The 18,491-nt window shown below is 42.6% G+C and overlaps 2 protein-coding genes across 5 annotated transcripts in view; one reads left to right on the top strand and one right to left on the bottom strand.

The window, feature by feature from the left end:
• The window catches only part of ino80c (INO80 complex subunit C), a 33,979-nt gene extending 23,164 nt beyond the window's left edge, over positions 1–10,815 (bottom strand). Inside the window, exons 1-3 of one of the 2 annotated variants that reach the window (XM_063043909.1) lie at positions 10,180–10,815; positions 9,347–9,444; positions 8,713–8,942 (exon numbers count right to left, since the gene is read on the bottom strand). In XM_063043909.1, the coding sequence (XP_062899979.1) occupies positions 8,713–8,841 (129 nt within the window). In that variant the 5' untranslated portion in view covers positions 8,842–8,942; positions 9,347–9,444; positions 10,180–10,815. Of the gene's footprint in view, positions 1–1,761; positions 2,114–8,712; positions 8,943–9,346; positions 9,445–10,179 lie in introns of those variants that run through there. The other variant, XM_063043910.1, reaches the window with a different exon arrangement.
• galnt1 (UDP-N-acetyl-alpha-D-galactosamine:polypeptide N-acetylgalactosaminyltransferase 1) overlaps positions 1–18,491 on the top strand; it is a 161,203-nt gene that overhangs the window by 37,572 nt on the left and 105,140 nt on the right. For 2 of the 3 annotated variants that reach the window (XM_063043907.1, XM_063043906.1), the window contains exon 1: positions 9,601–10,139. The exons of the other annotated variant lie outside the window; for it this stretch is intronic. The gene's annotated coding sequence lies outside the window, so the exon portion shown is untranslated. Of the gene's footprint in view, positions 1–9,600; positions 10,140–18,491 lie in introns of those variants that run through there. 3 annotated transcript variants of the gene reach the window in all.

The raw sequence follows: 18,491 nt of genomic DNA, 5'->3' as shown, positions 1-18,491 counted from the left end.
CATACCAGCAGTTCTACTTCGTTCAGTGTTTGAGGACATTCAGTACAGTACTGTGCAGAAGTTATATTTCACCCTCTGAGTGAAGAAGTTTCCCTTTCACCCTTAACTCATGAACTCTAGTTGTAGTCTCACCCAACCTCAGTAGAAAAGCTTGCTTGTATTTACCTTATCTATGCCCCTCATAACTTGTATACCTCTTTCAAAATCTCCCCTCACGACATTCTAGGGAATAAAGTTCTAATCTATTCAATCTTTCCTTCTAATTTAGGTCCTCCGGTCTTGACAACATCCTTGTAAATTTTCTACGTACTCTTTCAATCTTATTTACATCTTCCTATAGGTAGGTGACCAAAACTGCACACAATATTCCAAGTTAGGCTTCACCAATACCTTTTCCAACTTCAACATAACAACACAACTCCTGTTCTCAACACTTCAATTTATGAAGGTTAATGTACCAAAAGCTTTCTTTACAGACCTACCTACCTGTGGCACCATTTTCACTGAATTATGGACCTGTATTCCCAGATCTCTATGTTCCAGCACACTCCACGTGCCCTTCTGCTCACTGTGCAACCCCTCACACTTGTCTGCATTAAATTCCATCTGACATTTTGCAACCATTTTTCCAGGTGGTCCAGATCCCACTACAAGCTTCAACAGTATTCCTTGCTGTCCAGTACACTCCCAATCTTAGTGTCATCTGCAAATTTGCTGATCCGATTAACTACATTATCACCCAGCAATGATCCCTGTGGCACTCCACTAGCCACAAGCCTCCAGTCAGAGGGGCAACTGTTTACTACCAACATCTCTGGCTTTTCTCACAAAGCCAATTTCCAATCCAATTTACTATCTCAACTTGAATGCCAAGTGACTGAAAGTTCTTGACCAACCTTCCATGTGGAATCTTGTCAAATGCTTTGCTGAAGTCTATTGAGACAACATCCACTGCTTTGCCTTCATCAACTTTCCTAGCAACTTCCTCGAAAAACTATAAGATTGGTTAGAAATAACCTATCACGCACAAAGCCACGCTGACTATGCCTAATTAGTCCCTGTCTATCCAAATTCTCATATCTAGTCTCTTAGAAAATCTTCAAATAACTTTTCCACTACTGACGTCAGGCTCATCGGTCTACAATTTCCTGGCTTATTCTTAGAGCCTTTCGTAAACACCGGAACAATATTAGCTATACTCTAACTTTCCAGTGCCTCAACTGTCACAAAGGATAAATTAAATATCACTGTTAGGGCCGCTGCAATTTCTACGCGCCTCCCACAAGGTTCAAGGGATTTGTCCATCCTGATTTGCCTCAAGGTAGCAAACACTTCCTCCTCTGTAATTTGCATAGGGTCCACGACATCACTGCTGCTTTGCCTCATTTCTATAGACTGTCTACCGAGTAAATACAGATGCAAAAAATCCATGTAAGATCTCCCCCATCTCTTTTTTGGCTCTATGTATAGATTAGATAGATAGTTTATTGATCCCAAAGGAAATTACAGTGTCACAGAAGCATTATAAGTGCACAGATATACAAATATTAGAAGAGAAGTAGGAAAGAACAAAAAATAAGCTACCTCAAACAGTGTAATAGAAGGTGGTCATCACTTCCCCAGCTATAGCTTGACACATTATCCATATACTACTAAAACTCTCATGTTCTGTCTGTCTGTTTGTGATCCCCAATTAGCGCAAATGGTGCATTACAGTGGCATTTTTTTTTGGCTAAACTGAATTAAAATGCGCTAACTTACAGAATGCAGGCGAAGTTCAGGGTCATATATTCGTATAAAATTGCTCATTCGCCAAAAATCAACAGGCTGGCTTTTACCCGAGACCCGATCGGCCATCATGAAAATCGAGATGCGACAACCCAACGCCTGCGCAAGGCCAGTCTCAGCAGCGACACCTACCGGAGCAAAAAGGCAGGGCAGCTCTATTTCAAGGGGTTACATTTTGCTAATCATCATCAGCATGTGCAGGATTGGGACAGATCTAACAGTCACCCATCAATAAGAGATAATTAAATCTTATTGCAATGACGTACTTCGAGACACCCATAAAACCCTTTGCTGCAGTCAAAGAACAGCGGTGACTATATCACATCCATTTAGGAGAGCGCCAACTGCATCATCAAGAATAATCAGTATCCTTTTGATAAAGTTTAAGGGAATGGGGGATTCTCAAGATTCCTGTAAACAATGGATTCAGTACTATGTCTGTGACTGCAGTGTGTTTGAATAATGTCTCACAGGTGCCTTCTTTGGAGCAAGATAAGGGTTAAAGTTCGCCCAGATCTACATAGATGTCTCTGGGCTTTTCACACCTTTTGATTTTGACAAAAAGCAGTACCTGATGGAAATTAGACAGAACATTCCTTTCTTAATTAAAGCATAAATTTGACAAATGTACTTATCCTTGTAATTAAGTTGTGGCTCCAGCAAACCAGGTAGGACATTCTTTTCTTTAATTAAGGTGGCTGGAGTGTCTAACAAATTGATTGTACTTTTGTATCAATAGTGCATTGACTTGGCCAGAATAGTTATCAAACTGATTGTTCTCTGTATCAATAGTCCATTGACTTGACCGGAATAGTTATCAAACTGATTGTTCTCTGTATCAATAGTCCATTGACTTGACCAGAATGGTTACCAAATTGATTGTTCTTTTGTATCGGTGGCCTTATAACTTCTGACAATTCCAACATCAGGCAGTGAACTTGTAGAACCGCCGGGGAGATGAGAAAAGTTCTTTCCCTGATGTCGGGTCCAAGTTCACTCGCTGGCTGAGCTCGAAGAAATAAACGGGTGAAAAGATAAGTAACAATTTTCCTGTGCTGTCGTTATTTGATCTAGCAAAGTTACGTTTACACTTTGGTGTTCGTGCGTCATATCTGCTATCCAGCATTAGGGTAAAAAAAATCCTCAGCCTAATTATGCCACGTGGAAAGAGAAGGGGGACATTATGGTCAAGAGATGTCATCAAACATCGTCGGGAAGCAGCAAGGAGAGGGAGAGAACAAGAATCAGATGAGGTCAGGGCCACACGACTCCAGGATCAAAGAGTCAGGACAAAAAAAGATGAGAGAAGAAGAAACAGGAGGAGGAGAAGCATGCACGTTTCCAGAAGGACAAAAACAGGCACAGAAGGAGGATAGAGGAAGAGACAAAGGAGCTGAGAAATGCACGTCTCCAGGATCAGAGACAAAGAATGAACAGAAGAGATGGGGGATGAAAGGACTGCATGTCTCCAGGATGATGACAAGAGGAACGAGGGTAGCAGATGTGACGACAAACCAAGTCATCAGAAGATTGATACTGATGAGAGAGATAAGGGAGACAATGGAGACGTGTTCAAAATGTTAATGAGAGAGGAGAGAGAGATAACGGAAGAGAAACACAATTAAGAGTATTAACAGACCGGTTGCTTTGAACCTGAACTGTTTGAAGTTTGATGGACAGGCGATACCCCAGCAGGGGGATAAAAGGAACAGGTTCGCTAAGGCACGAGACACCACGAGATCACAAGACCCTGGAAGAGCGGTGTGTCCCCACAAGTTGGTGGGAGTTGGAGGTCTGGTCGCGGGAACCGACCATAGACGCACAGGGTGAAAAGGTACGATCGGCAGGAACCTGGTGTGTGTGTGTCCGCCCTTGCCTGGGTGCCGGGTTCACCGCGGAAGAAAGGTCGTTTCCGGAACGGAGGGGTCATAGTCGGTGACCACAGAAGACATTAAAAGGGTTCTCCCAAAAGCTAACTGCGAAGAACAAAGGTCTGTCTGAATCAGATTTGCATATTATCTCTCTCTCTCTCTCCCCCCAATGGCGCAACAGCGATTACTGCGAACTGTACTAAGCTGAACTGAACTCTGCGTCACTTGAGACTGATCATTTTACCCCTAGACTGCGATAGAGCTTGATTGATTCCTATTACCCTAGTTCTGTGTACATGTGTGTTTTATCATTGCTAACCTGTTGCACTTATATCCTTACGATTAGAGTACTGTGTTACTTATTTCTTTAATAAAACTTTATTAGTTTCTGTTAAACCAGATTCCAACTAAGTGGTCCATTTCTGCTGGTTTGGCAACCCAGTTACGGGGTACGTAACACAGGTAAACCAGAAATGATGCCATCAAAAGTGTCCTTCGTTAAATGAGGAGGAGCTATATTTGCTTTGCTATGCGTAGTTCTTCTTTAATAACTGAGGTTTTCTACTTCAGTTTCCAAAGCAAAGCGATACCAATAGCATTCAGGAAAATTTAATGTTCATTCTGGTCACATTAGACTGCACTACCCTTCTCTCAAAGGGTGCCCCAACGGGTCACCCCATTGTCTAGTAGAACCTAATGGCCAAGGGTAAGAATGTCCTTATACAGTGTTCTTTAGAGCAATGCAGTTGTCTTCGTATTACCATTCTGATCTTCCAGTTTTCCCGTGCAATTCTTTTGCTCTTAACATATCTCTATGCCATTTAGTCCTTTTACAGTATGGGAGTTCTACTCAATATGTGGGAAGTTAAAATCACCTGCTATCACAACCTTATGTTTCTTTCAACAGTCTGCAATCTCTCTATAAATTTGTTCCTCAAAATCCTGCGCAATGTTGGGTGGCCTAGATATAGCTCCATTAATGTGGTCAGACCTTTCTTATTCCTCAGTTCCACCCTTAAAGCCTCAGTAGATGAGTTCTCCAGTTTGTCCTGACTAAGCACTGCCATGACATTTTCCCTAATTACACCACCCCTCCCACTGTATCACACCTAAAGGAACCCCAAAATATTGAGCTGCCAGTCGTGCTCCGCCTTTAACCAAGTCTAATGTGTTGATGAATTTCCTGAGCTTATCAGCCTTTCCTACAATACTCCCTGCATTGAAATATATGCAACTCAGACTATTAGTCCCATCACATGCTTACCCTTTTGACTCGTGACTTTACCTGAGGTCTTAACAAGATGTCTCCACAACCACTCCACTCTGTTCAGGTATTCTGGTCCCCATACCCCTGCAACTCGTTTATATCCCCCCACCCCAGCACCATCTCTTCTGTGCAGATCCCACCTTCCCTGGAAGAGAGCCCAATGATCAAAAAATATGAAGCCCTCCCTCCTACAACAAATCTTTAGTCATGTGTTAAACTGTAGGATCTTTCTATTACTGGCCTCATTCGTATGTGGCAAAGGGTAGCAATCCTGAGATCATTACCCTGGAGGTCCTGTCCTTTAAATTAGCACCGATCTCCCTGAACTCACTTTGCAGAACCATGTCTGGCTGCTTACCCTCCCACTTAAGAATGTTGAGGACTTGATCCGAGACGTCCTGGACCCTGGCACTCGGGAGGCAACATCTCATTCAGGAATCTCATTCTCATCCACAGAATTTCTTTTCTGTTCTCCTAATTAATGAATCTCTTATCACCACAGCTCACTTCTTTTCCCCACTTCCCTTCTGAGCCACAGAGCCAGAGATCTGACCACTGTGACTTTCCTCTGCTAGGTCATCCCACCCAAAAGAATCCAAAATGATATACCTGTTTCTGAGGGGAATGGCCACAGAGGTATTCTGCTCTGGCTGATAAACCCCTTTCATCCTCCTGACTATCACTCAGTTTCTTGTGTTCTGCACCTTGGATGTAACTACCTCTCTTATATGTCCTATCACCCCTTCAGCCTCCCGAATGATCGTTCAGTTCCAGCTCCAACTCCTTAACACAGAGTGTTAGAAGCTACAGCTGGATGTACTTCTTGTAGGTGAAGTCATCAGAGACACTGGAGGTCTCCCTGCCTTCCCACATCTCGCAAGAGGAACATTCAACTATCCTGCCTGGGATCCCGATTGTTCTAACTCTGCAATTACAAGAAAGGAAACAATAAATAAACTGGAAAAAAAAAATCAGAGCTTTTTTTTGCCTTCTCTCACTCGAGTCTCTTGTTGCTGAAGCCTTAGAGCTAAAGTCTCAAATCCACACTCTAACACTGTCCACTCCACTTGCCCCCGCCTTATTTTTATTTGTCCTCACTATCATGTTTGCTGTTAAGTGCTGGGGCAGCAGGCTGAGGGTAGCAGACACCAACGGAATCAAGAAACTCATTCGTAAGGCCAGTGATGTAGTGGGGATGGAACTGGACTCTCTCACAGTGGTGTCTGAAAAGAGGATGCTGTCTAAGTTGCATGCCATCTTGGTCAATGTCTCCCATCCACTACATAATGTACTGGGTGGGCACAGGAGTACATTCAGCCAGAGACTCATTCCACCGAGATGCAACACAGAGCGTCATAGGAAGTCATTCCTGCCTGTGGCCATCAAATTTTACAACTCCTCCCTTGGAGGGTTAGACACCCTGAGCCGATAGGCTGGTCCTGGACTTATTTCATAATTTACTGGCATAATATTTACATATTACTATTTAACTATTTATGGTTCTATTACTATTTATTATTTATGGTGCAACTGTAACAAAAACCAATTTCCCCCGGGATCAATGAAGTATGACCATGACTAATAAATTCTGATCGGCCTCTGTTCAAATGCCAAAAGTCCTGTGAAGTGCTGCATTTTAATGCACATTGTCTCCAATTTGCCACTGTGGGAAGGGGGTAGAGAGAGGGGAATCATGGTTGGAAAGGAGGGGATGGGAGAGGGGAGGAAGCGGGAAGCACCAGAATCAAATAACCTTGCCTGGTGTCTGAGGCCTGGGTGTGACTGCAGCTGCGCCATGTCCCCGCCCTGGCACTCTGCCACCTTTCCCACACCTCTCCTGCAGCACTCGTTTCTCACCATTCCAACATCCTTTTCTCCTGCCAGATTTACAAACTCGCTCTCTGTTCCACATTGACAAATACACGAGTGTGCAAAACTCTTAGGCACCCTAGCTAAATATACGCACCCAAGACTTTTGCATAGTACTGTATATCACCAAAGACTCCTGCAAGTTTCTATAGATATAGGGTGGAGGACATTCTGACTGGTTACACCACAGCCTGGTACGGAGCTGGACTGCAAAAAGTTGCAGACTCCGCCAGTTCCATCACAGGAACAACCCACCACCTTACTGGGAGCACTCATCAATAAAGACCCACGTCAACTAGGGCATGCCACCTTCTGAAGCTACAAGAGCCTGAAAATCCACATTCAATTATTCAGAGGCAGCTTCTTCCCCCTTTGCCATCAGATTTCTGAATGGTACCTGAACATTACCTCATTATTCCTTTTCTGCAATTTATAGTGATTTTATGTCTTTGCACCGTGCTGCTGCGGCAGAATAATAAACTCCATGTCATACAAGTCAGTGAATAAATCTGATCCTGATTCTCTGTGCAGCATAAGGTATTCAGCATATATACATGTTAAATCATACAACATGGAATCAGGCTCTTCAGCCCAAAGTCTGTGCTAATCCTCAAGCATCCATTAGTTTGCATTTTTATGCAATTCCTACTGAGCCAATAGGCTCATGATATTGGAAATCAGTAGCAGATCATGTCCCAGATTGCCATATTGTTTAAAATTTATTAGTGTCAGGAATTTCAAAGGTTACACATTCATTGATTTTATTGAAATATAAAACTCTCATGGCATCTAACAGGATAGACACAGCAAGTTGCCTCTGGTCTTGGATGTTTAGAAACCAGAAGCAAGGGGTCCTGGTTGCACTGTTACCTGCCAGGCTGAAGACAGCATGAGTAACAAAGGCAGACAATGAAATACAGCAGAATGAATGAACTGACTTTCATTGGGAGTAAATGGTGAAAATGTGGCTAGACTGCAAATTACACGTTCTCCACAAGGCTGCTTGATGGATATTACTAAGGCAGTAATGATGCAAGCAACTATTTGGACCCAAATTAATATAATAACTAGAATAAATAGGAGAAAGTAGACCACATGGGCCCTTGACCCTGCTATGTTTTTCCATTATCTGTTCTTAGCTTAAAGGACTATTCATCTGTTTCTTCATCAACTTACCTGTCATTAAAAATCTGTCAACCCTAGCACTGGAATAAATGTGGTTTACATTCTATTTACATAACTGATCATATGGCCAAGATCTGCTATATTAGAGGTGTCATGAAATTTTATTAACATCACAGCCGTCTTATTCATTATTTCTGGCATATGACAGAAGAGGAAAAGATGGATTTTCAAAAAATATTAGAACAGAACATTTCATTGTAAATGATGCTTTAAATCCTTACTCATACTACAAATATATTCACTGAAAATTTGAAAATATAATAAAAACAACAGGTACTGGAAAGCTCATATAAAACAAAACGTTGCAATCTCGAAACTGAGTTTCCAGCATTTTCTGTTTTTCATTTATATAGAAATAATTGGAAACATACAGCACAAACAGAAAATTCTGGAAATATTCACCAGGTCCGCAAGCATTTATGGAATATAATTAAGTAAACGTTTTGGTCTAATGGCATTTGCATCGGAACTCTAGCCCTAACCTTTCCCAGGTAAGTTTGTCTTCCTGAAAAGTTCATCCCTAACTTTCTCCCTATTTTGCGTTGGAAGGTCTTTAGACTATACATTAACCCCATTTCCCCTTCTACAAAGCTAGTCTGACCTGTTGACTATTCCCCGCGTTTTTTATTTATTTCACGTTTGCAGCATCTACGATGGAACTTGACTCCATAATACAGCCTCATATGCCCAGGCTCTACCTCATTGGCGACCGCAAACATTTCTCTTCGTTACCTGCCCTGTTTTCTTCTTCTTCGCAGTTGTACTGCCACTGTTTCCTGGACTTGTCGGTCTCTTCTTATTACGGACCTTAGAGGGAGTGGAAGCTGCTACCGGTACAGGAGAGCCGGCCATCGCCGCCATTCTTTTCCCGTCACGTCGAAACCAGGGCAACTGTTACGTACTTACGTCACACGCGGAATATTATTAGCACGCGCAGTGCATTCAAGTCCAATTGTCTAATTCTGGCAGGAAATTAGAAATATAACAAAATAAGAGTTTATATGTTTTCATTTTTACTGTTCTATGACAAAAAGTAATTTTGCAACAGGTTAAGATGAGGCATTTTTTATTATTGTAATCTCAGAAAACTATAGATGTTTTTATTCGTTTACCATTTTAACTATTGCAACGACCGTTACTAATATAGCACTCTTCCATTTCAAGCAAACTGCAGTTCAGCCAAAGTAATAATTTGTCAGTGATTTCTCTTTTTTGCTTTTTCTTTCCTCGTTGATTCATACACGTGATTTCGAACCCATGTATGTTCCGACATGTCAGGTTTTGGCCAGCGTCTCAACCATTTCAGGCACATTGTGAAGGATTTAAAGAACACCATTTTCTGTTACAGGCACCATGCGAAACTTACCCTTTTTTTGTTTGAATGAGGGAAGTCCCATTTGTTGCAAAGTGCTGTTAGTTCCATTAGATCTGCACGTGAGTACAGTCGTAGTTCGTTACCGTTTTCTGTTACAGATACACGAAAAAAATTATAATGAACGCCATTCGACTTGCTATAAATACACAAGTTAATCAATAAACAACCAGGATAGAGAGTTCAGTAATAAAGACATCAAACTTGGCCGCGCTGTGCTGTGTGTGCAGTGACGTGGAAGCCGCTGCTGCCGTTTCATTTCCGGGTGGCGCAGCTGGTGTGTTTTCGCCATCGGGTGGAGCGCGGTGCGGCGCGGCGCGGCGCGGGCTGGCGCTAACGGTGAGGGATTCGGCACGGGGCGAGCGTCACAAAGGGGCGCGCGGCGTCAGCTAACCGACGCCATCGGGTCGGGCGCACGGCGAGCCGGCTCGGCTCCGCTCAGCCGATGACACGGCAGTAATCAGCCCAGCGGCGGAATGGTGTGCGCCCGCACCTCTCGCACCATTTCTCTGCGCGCAGCTCGTTCTCCCCCGAGAGTGATCCCCGAGCGGAGTGATCCCAACTACCTGGCTGACCTGCTCTGCCTGGCACGGACATTGCCATCAGACAGAGCCCTCGCTGGCCTCTGAAAGGCGAAGGCGAGCGCCCTGCTCACAGACTAGAAGCGGATTAAGTGCTGGGCGCTGTGAATTCAGTTTTGCGGAGCGAGGTCTCTGTGAAAATGTGTCATTAAAAAGGAAAGAGGGGCCAAAGGAGTCAGTCCGTTCAACCCGCACCCATCGAGACGGTAAGTGTCACGCGGGGCCCGACTATAGTAAGAATTTTACCTGAATACTAGAGTTGTTGAAAACAACTGCAGCATGTTTGAAGCCCTCAAAAGTCGACCTGGCCGACCTGCTTGGACAACAACTTGTGTTCTGCCTTCTAATTTGGGTACATGATTTTCTTCTCTCTGTCCGCGCTTTGAATGATTTTGAGCAAAGTATTTTGAGATCTAATCTGAATTGACGCTAACACACTCACACAGCCTAGCAGTCTTTCCCAGCCCAGCTTTACCATTATCACGCACATTATACATTGAGCAATGCAATTCTGTATCATCTGTAAGCTGTTATGATGAGATTTCACTTTCAAGCACCGTTTCCGGGTTTTAACTTTGCTTTTCAGAGTTGAATTGCCGACCATAGCCTATACGCTTCTATATTCCCTTTATCCAATTATGGTATTAGAGTAAACCTGCAGCTGCAATGTGTCACCAGGAACATTGTTTTACCACCCAGGACCATTTTTTGCGGTTTGCAAGTTTCTGCATAACTGAGCTGCCAGATAAGTACTGGATGATATTACCGTGTTAACATCTTTTAACATGATTAAGGAATTTAATTGTTCATGGGTTTAATTTTATCCGTTTTGCATCTAATTTTTGGTTAAAAGGGAGATTAAAACATTGTTTACATATTTAGTGATAATACGATATAAGTAAATTGTAATACTTAATTATATTTTTGTTTGTTTAATAAAAACTAATGTGACAAAACTAATGAGCATTATCACATTCTTGGTTATGTTGGACTTTAAGAATTTCTGCAACAGAGAAAAAAAGTAGCTTATTTGGAAAATGGCCACTGGGGGTGATTGCATGGCATTTGATGCTAGTTGCGTGAACTTTAAACAATGTATTCTTGTTAAATTTTATCGTTATGAAAGTGGATAAGCTGTGTAATTTTGGAAGCTGATTATACCAATGTACAGTTACTTTTATGAACACACTACAAACGTATTTGCAACCACTGTGCATTTAGCAGATTTTCATATCTCCATGGTTTTTAAATTGTAATTTCCATTGCTTTTGTCATCACCAGTTTCAGTTTTAATAAAATCTGACTAAAATTGGCAGCTGATAGAAGCTTGTTTTGTGGATTAGAAAGCAAGAATTATGAGGAGGGACCAGGAAGTAGAGTCAAATTTGCTTCTCAGTTGAATATTTAATTCATGCTTTTTTCTTTAGTTTTAATTCCATGGGTTCTGTCTACCAAAATTAAAAGTCTGTGATATTATTATAGCCATTATTGAGTTTTTTTTTACTGTTAATTGAGTCAGAGCTATAATTATATTGGAAAGGTTCTTGAACCTGTAGGATAACTTCAATCAACTTCACTTGCTCCATTACATAGTCATGCAGTACTTTATTGATCCCGAGGGAAATTGGTTTTCATTACAGTTGCACCATAAATAATTAAATAGTAATATGCAAATTATGCCAGGAAATAAGTCCTATTGGCTCAGGGTGTCTGACCCTCCAAGGGAGGAGTTGTAAAGTTTGATGGCCACAGGCAGGAATGACTTCTTATGACGCTCTGTGCTGCATCTCGGAGGAATGAGTCTCTGGCTGAATGTACTCCTGTGCCCACCCAGTACATTATGTAGTGGATGGGAGACATTGACCAAGATGGCATGCAACTTAGACAGCATCCTCTTTTCAGACACCACCATCAGAGTCCAGTTCCATCCCCACAACATCACTGGCCTTACAAAGGAGTTTGTTGATTCTGTTGGTGTCTGCTACCCTCAGCCTGCTACCCCAGCACGCAACAGCAAACATGATAGCACTGGCCACCACAGACTCGTAGAACATCCTCAGCATCGTCCGACAGATGTTAAAGGACCTCAGTCTCCTCAGAAAATGGAGATGGCTCTGACCCTTCTTGTAGACAGCCTCAGTGTTCTTTGACCAGTCCAGTTTATTGTCAATTCGTATCCGCAGGTATTTGTAATCCTCCACCATGTCCACACTGACCCCCTGGATGGAAACAGGGGTCACCGGTGCCTTAGCCCTCCTCAGGTCTACCACCAGCTCCTTAGTCTTTTTCACATTAAGCTGCAGATAATTCTGCTCACACCATGTGACGAGAAAGTTTCATCTCAGCCTCCTCTCCCTTGCTGATGCATCCAACTATGGCAGAGTCATCCGAAAACTTCTGAAGATGACAAGACTCTGTGCAATAGTTGAAGTCCGAGGTGTAAATGGTGAAGAGAAAGGGAGACAAGACAGTCCCCTGTGGAGCCCCAGTGCTGCTGATCACTCTGTTGGACACACAGTGTTGCAAGCATATGTACTGTGGTCTGCCAGTCAGGTAATCAATAATCCATGATACCAGGGAAGCATCCACCTGCATCGCTGTCAGCTTCTCCCCCAGCAGAGCAGGGCGGATGGTGTTCAACGCACTGGAGAAGTCAAAAAACATGACCCTCACAATGCTCGCTGGCTTGTCCAGGCGGGCGTAGACACGGTTCAGCATGTAGACGATGGCGTCCTCAGCTCCTAGTTGGGGCTGGTAGGTGCACTGGAGGGGATCTAAGTGTGGTCTAACCATAGGCCGGAGCAGCTCCAGAACAAGTCTCTCCAGGGTCTTCATGATGTGGGAGGTCAATGCCACCGGTCTGTAGTCATTGAGGCCGCTGGGGCGCGGCGTCTTCGGCACAGGGACGAGGCAGGACATCTTCCACAGCACAGGAACCCTCTGGAGACACAGGCTCAGGTTGAAGACGTGGCGAAGTACTGCACATAGCTGAGGGGTACAGGATTTGAGCACCCGGGTACTGACACCATCCGGGCCTGCAACCTTGCTTGGGTTGAGACGTTTCAGCTGTCTTCTCTCCTGTTCAGCTGTGAAGCCCACCGTGGTGGTTTCATGTGGGGAAGGAGTATAGTCATGAGAGCAGGGTGGGGGACTGTGAGGAGGGGTAGGAGGGGAAAGTGGAATATGTGTTGGTTGGGGGCCAACAATAGATGACTCGTGGGGGATGGGCAGGGGCCACAATGTCAAATCTGTTAAAGAACAGGTTAAGTTCGTTGGCCCTGTCCACACTGCCCTCAGCTCCTCTGTTGCTAGTTTGCCGGAACCCAGTGATGGTCCTCATCCCCCTCCAGACCTCTCTCATGTTGTTCTGCTGGAGTTTCCACTCAAGCTTCCTCCTATACTTGTCTTTAGCCTCCCTGATCCTGGCTTTCAGGTCCCTCTGTATTGCTGTCAGCTCCTCCCTATTTCCATCTCTAAACACCCTCTTTTTAGTATTCAGGATGTCCTTAATGTCCTTTGTTACTGAACTGTTCCCACAACCTGTGGACTCACTCTCAAGAAATCTTCCTCTCATGTTCTCCATATTATATTATTATTTTTTTTTCTTTTGTATTTGTGCAGTTTGTTGTCTTTTGCACATTAGTTGCTTATCTGTCCTTTTGGGTGCAGTTGTAGGTTTTTGCAAATAAAACGACAAGGTATTTTATGTGAAGAAAAACCACAACTCATTTATTGTACTCCAAGCACTGAACACAAAAGTGTGGTAACTGTACTTTACATGATCATGTCATCACATCGGATCAACCTCTTACAGTGAACTCCAACTCAGTGTTGGTGTTTGTGAATTGTGGTTCTTGGATTTCCTGCATATACCCCAAGAAAATGAATCTCAGGATTGTATATGATAACATATATGTACTTTAGTAAATTTCCTTTGTACTTTTGTAGTCCGAAAACTTTTGGGTGCATCTTTTAATTTCAAATATAGGAAATGGACATTGACATATGTTAGACAGAGATGGTCTCCAATATACTAATTATGTATTAATATTCTTTTTTGGAGCTCTAAATATTTTTCATTTCAATCAAAGTTGGATAGTTAGCATTGTTATGGTATATAGATCATTGCTAGGAAGTATAGGTCTCTACAAATGACTGTTAATGAAAGTACTGTATTACAAAACAATACTTTAACCTTTTAAATATCTATGGGGATTTTCTACAGTACTTCTATTTTCAATGGTGATGTCAGAATTGGATTTAATATCACCAGCATATGTCGTGAAATTTGTTAACTTTGCAGCAGCAGTACAATGCAATACATGATAAATATAGGACAAAATGAATTTCAGTAAGTATATGTATATTAAATAGATAAGTTAAAATAAGTAATACAAAACAGAAATTTAAAAAAAAAAGTAGTGAGGTAGTGTTCATAGGTTCAATGTCCATTTAGAAATCGGATGGCAAAGAAGAAGAAGCTGTTCCTGAATCACTGAGTGTGTGTCTTCAGGCTTCTATATCTCCTTCCTGACAGTAACAATGATAAGAGGGAATGTCCTGGTGGTTGGGTTTTTGATGATAGACGCTGCCTTCCTGTGGCACCACTCCTTGAAGATGTCTTTGGTCTGCAGAGGCTAGAATCCATGTCGTGGAGTTTTGAGTCCAGAAACAAAATTGTTATTTTATTTTGCTAGAAATTTAGTTCTGATTCAATTCTGACATAAATAACTAAAATGATAACACTGAGGTAAGGTCTCATCATAGGTAATCCCTGTCATTTTCACTGAGAATGACCAGGCTGCACTGTTTTAACCTGTTCGGTTAAATACTCTCAGAGAATATTTAAGATAACGATCAGCTTGATTTTATGATGTGCTGGGGGCAGGCTGCAAGGTGTCACCATGCATATTTTTATATTTATAAAAGGAGAGTTTAGACAATTTAACTCGTGAGAGTGTGCTGCGGTAATATTATAAGCCGACAATATTGTGGGCTGAAGGGCCTATACTGTGCAGTATTGTTCTAGGTTCTACTGCAGGGTTCCCAACCTTTTTTTTGTGTCATGGACCATGATGCTGCAAAGATTATATAAAAGGAATGCTGCGCACGCAATCCACAATGAAGAATGGCAGGTTTTAGTCCTGTTGTTATGGTTGTTCATCAATTACAAGGTAGCCAACAAAGTTCTGAAAGTGATGTCAAACTTACTACAGATGTTGCATTTCATTTTTTATGTTGATGTTTCAGTGGCTACAAAGTAGTTAGCAGGCTCTGAAACTTGTTTCAAAATCAGCTGAGATAAATTCTGAAAACAGGAGACTGCCAATGCTGCAATCTGGAGAAATATGATCAGTTTTACTACCTAGCAAACATCAGGTTGTATTTTGAAAGGGCAGAATCATTATTTGGTTATGCTTGTGTTTCTGAAATTCAGATAATAGGTTGAAATTTTCTGTACAGGTGTTGGAACATTGGAAAGCTGAGTCTTTGCTACTTCATGTTTCTATGACAACCATGGAACAAATTTGGGCACTCAGTTTTGCACATTCATTGTCAGATGTGAACTGCCAGTTTCTACTTCAGTAATGCAGGCCATGGAAATTGAGGACATGTTTCAATTGCATATCATTTGGTAGCATGTAGATTTGCTGGAGAAAAGGGTAAACCTTTTGTTTAATTTGTCTAGTTGCTATCAAAATGCATCCCACTTTGTCATCTAGCCCAGACTGCTGTGGGTTTCAAGCACATATAAAAAGACCATGAAACACAATAGTTCTAGTAAGGATTGAATTTAAGTTGAATAAATAGTGCAGCAGGAAATAGACACAAAATTCTGAAGAAAGTCAGCAAATCAAATCAGGCAGCATCTATGAAGGGAAATGAACAGTCAAAGTTTCGTGCTGAGACCTGTCATCAGGACCTTTCATCAATTCTTAGACTAAAGCAAAGTGTCTGTTTATTTCACTGCCTGACTTGCTCAGTTTCTCCAGAATTTTGTGTGTGTTGCTCAAGATTTCCAGCATCTGCAGAATCTCTTGTGTCTTAGCAGGGAATATACATTGCATTTAAAAATAGCATTTGAATTGACTTTATTTCTTACATCCTTCACATACATGAGTAAAAATCTTTACGTTACATCTCCATCTAAATGTGGAATGTGCAATCACTGTAATTTGTAATAATTTATAATAAACAGAGCAGTCAATGTAATATAGAGTACACTGAAATCAGCCTGAATTCATCAGTCTGGCCTGGTGGAAGGAGCCTGTTGGTCCTGGCTCTTAGGCTGTGGTACCACTTCCCGTATGGTAGCAGCTGGAATAGATTGTGGTTGGGATGGCTTGGGTGCCCAGTGATCCTACGGGCCCTTTTTACACACCTGTCCTTGTAAGTGGCCTGAATCATGGGAAGTTCACAACTACAGATGCGCTGGGCTGTCCACACCACACTCTTCAGAGTCTTGTGATTAAGGCAGGTACAGTTCCCATATTAGGCAGTGATGCAGCCAGTCAGGATGCTCTCAATTGTGCCCCTGTAGAAAGTTCTGAGGATTTGGGGGCCCATACCAAACTTCCTCAACCGTCTGAGGTGAAAGAGGGGCTGTTCTGCCTTTTTCACCACATAGCTGGTGTGCACAGACCACGTGAGGTTATCGGTGATGTGGAAGCCGAGGATCTTGAAGCCGTTTACCCTCTCAACCCCAGATCCATTGATGTCAATAGGGGTTCCTGCAATCCACAACCAGCTCCTTTGTTTTTGCGACCACTGAGGGAGAGGTTGTTTTCTTCACACACTATGTCAGAGAGATGACTTCTTCCCTGTAGGCCACGTCATTATTGTTTGAGATAAGGCCAATCAATGCAGTGTCATCAGCAAATATTTAATGATTATTAAACATTATCTACCATAGAGCACTACAGAGTCTTGTCATCTTCAGAAGTTTTTGGATGACTCTGCCATAGTTGGACGCATCAGCAAGGGAGATGAGGTTGAGTACAGGGCTACGGTAGGAAACTTTGTCACATGGTGTGAGCAGAATTATCTGCAGCTTAATGTGAAAAAGACTAAGGAGCTGGTGGTAGAGCTGAGGAGAGCTAAGGTACCAGTGACCCCTGTTTCCATCCAGGGGGTCAGTGTGGACATGGTGGAGGATTACAAATACCTGGGGATACAAATTGACAATAAACTGGACTGGTCAAAGAACACTGAGGCTGTCTACAAGAAGGGTCAGAGCCGTCTCTATTCCCTGAGGAGACTGAGGTCCTTTAACATCTGCCGGACGATGCTGAGGATGTTCTACAAGTCTTTGGTGGCCAGTGCTATCATGTTTGCTGTTGTGTGTTGGGGCAGCAGGCTGAGGGTAGCAGACACCAACAGAATCAACAAACTCATTCGTAAGGCCAGTGATGTTGTGGGGATGGAACTGGACTCTCTGACGGTGGTGTCTGAAAAGAGGATGCTGTCTAAGTTGCATGCCATTCTTGGTCAATGTCTCCCATCCACTACATAATGTACTGGGTGGGCACAGGAGTACATTCAGCAAGAGACTCATTCCACTGAGATGCAGCACAGAGCGTCATAGGAAGTCATTCCTGCCTGTGGCCATCAAACTTTACAACTCCTCCCTTGGAGGGTCAGACACCCTGAGCCGATAGGCTGGTCCTGGACTTGTTTCATAATCTACTGGCATAATTTACATATTACTATTTAACTACTTATGGTTCTATTACTATTTATTATTTATGGTGCAACTGTAACGAAAACCAATTTCCCCCGGGATCAATAAAGTATGACTATGACTATTAAGCAGAATTAAGATACATATAGACATTTCAGTATCGTTAATCCAGGGAATTAAATTTGCAGTTAGCATTATGTGTGTCTTTAAATATACCACACATGGGCTTCCATTAGAGACCTTATATATAACACCCATAACAAAACAGGAAGAATTCTTTTACTTATTCAGCTATGTGAGATAAATAGCTGACAAATTTTGAATGTGAATTTGAACGAGTACGTGAGGAAATGTTAGAAACCGAAATTAAGGTGAAGAGGCAGAGAGGAGACGTAGAAACATAGAAAATAGGTGCAGGAGTAGGCCATTCAGCCCTTCGAGCCTGCACCGCCATTCAGTATGATCATGGCTGATCATCCAACTCAGAACCCTGTACCAGCCTTGCCCCCATACCCCCTGATCCCTTTAGCCACAAAGGCCATATCTAACTCCCTCTTAAATATAGCTAATGAACTGGCCTCAACTGTTTCCTGTGGCAGAGAATCGCACAGATTCACCACTCTTTGTGTGAAGAAGTTTTTCCTAATCTCAGTCCTAAAAGGCTTCCCCTTTATCCTCAAACTGTGACCCCTCGTTCTGGACTTCCCCACCATCGGGAACAATCTTCCTGCATCTAGCCTGTCCAATCCCTTTAGGATTTTATATGTTTCAATAAGATCCCCCCTCAATCTTCTAAATTCCAATGAGTATAAGCCTAGTCGATCCAGTCTTTCATCATATGAAAGTCCTGCCATCCCAGGAATCAATCTGGTGAAAC

This window comes from Mobula hypostoma, chromosome 3 (assembly GCF_963921235.1).
Source record: "Mobula hypostoma chromosome 3, sMobHyp1.1, whole genome shotgun sequence".
Classification (NCBI taxonomy): domain Eukaryota; kingdom Metazoa; phylum Chordata; class Chondrichthyes; order Myliobatiformes; family Myliobatidae; genus Mobula; species Mobula hypostoma.
Note: the sequence above shows the minus strand (reverse complement) of the source record. Positions and strands in the feature narration are given on the sequence as shown.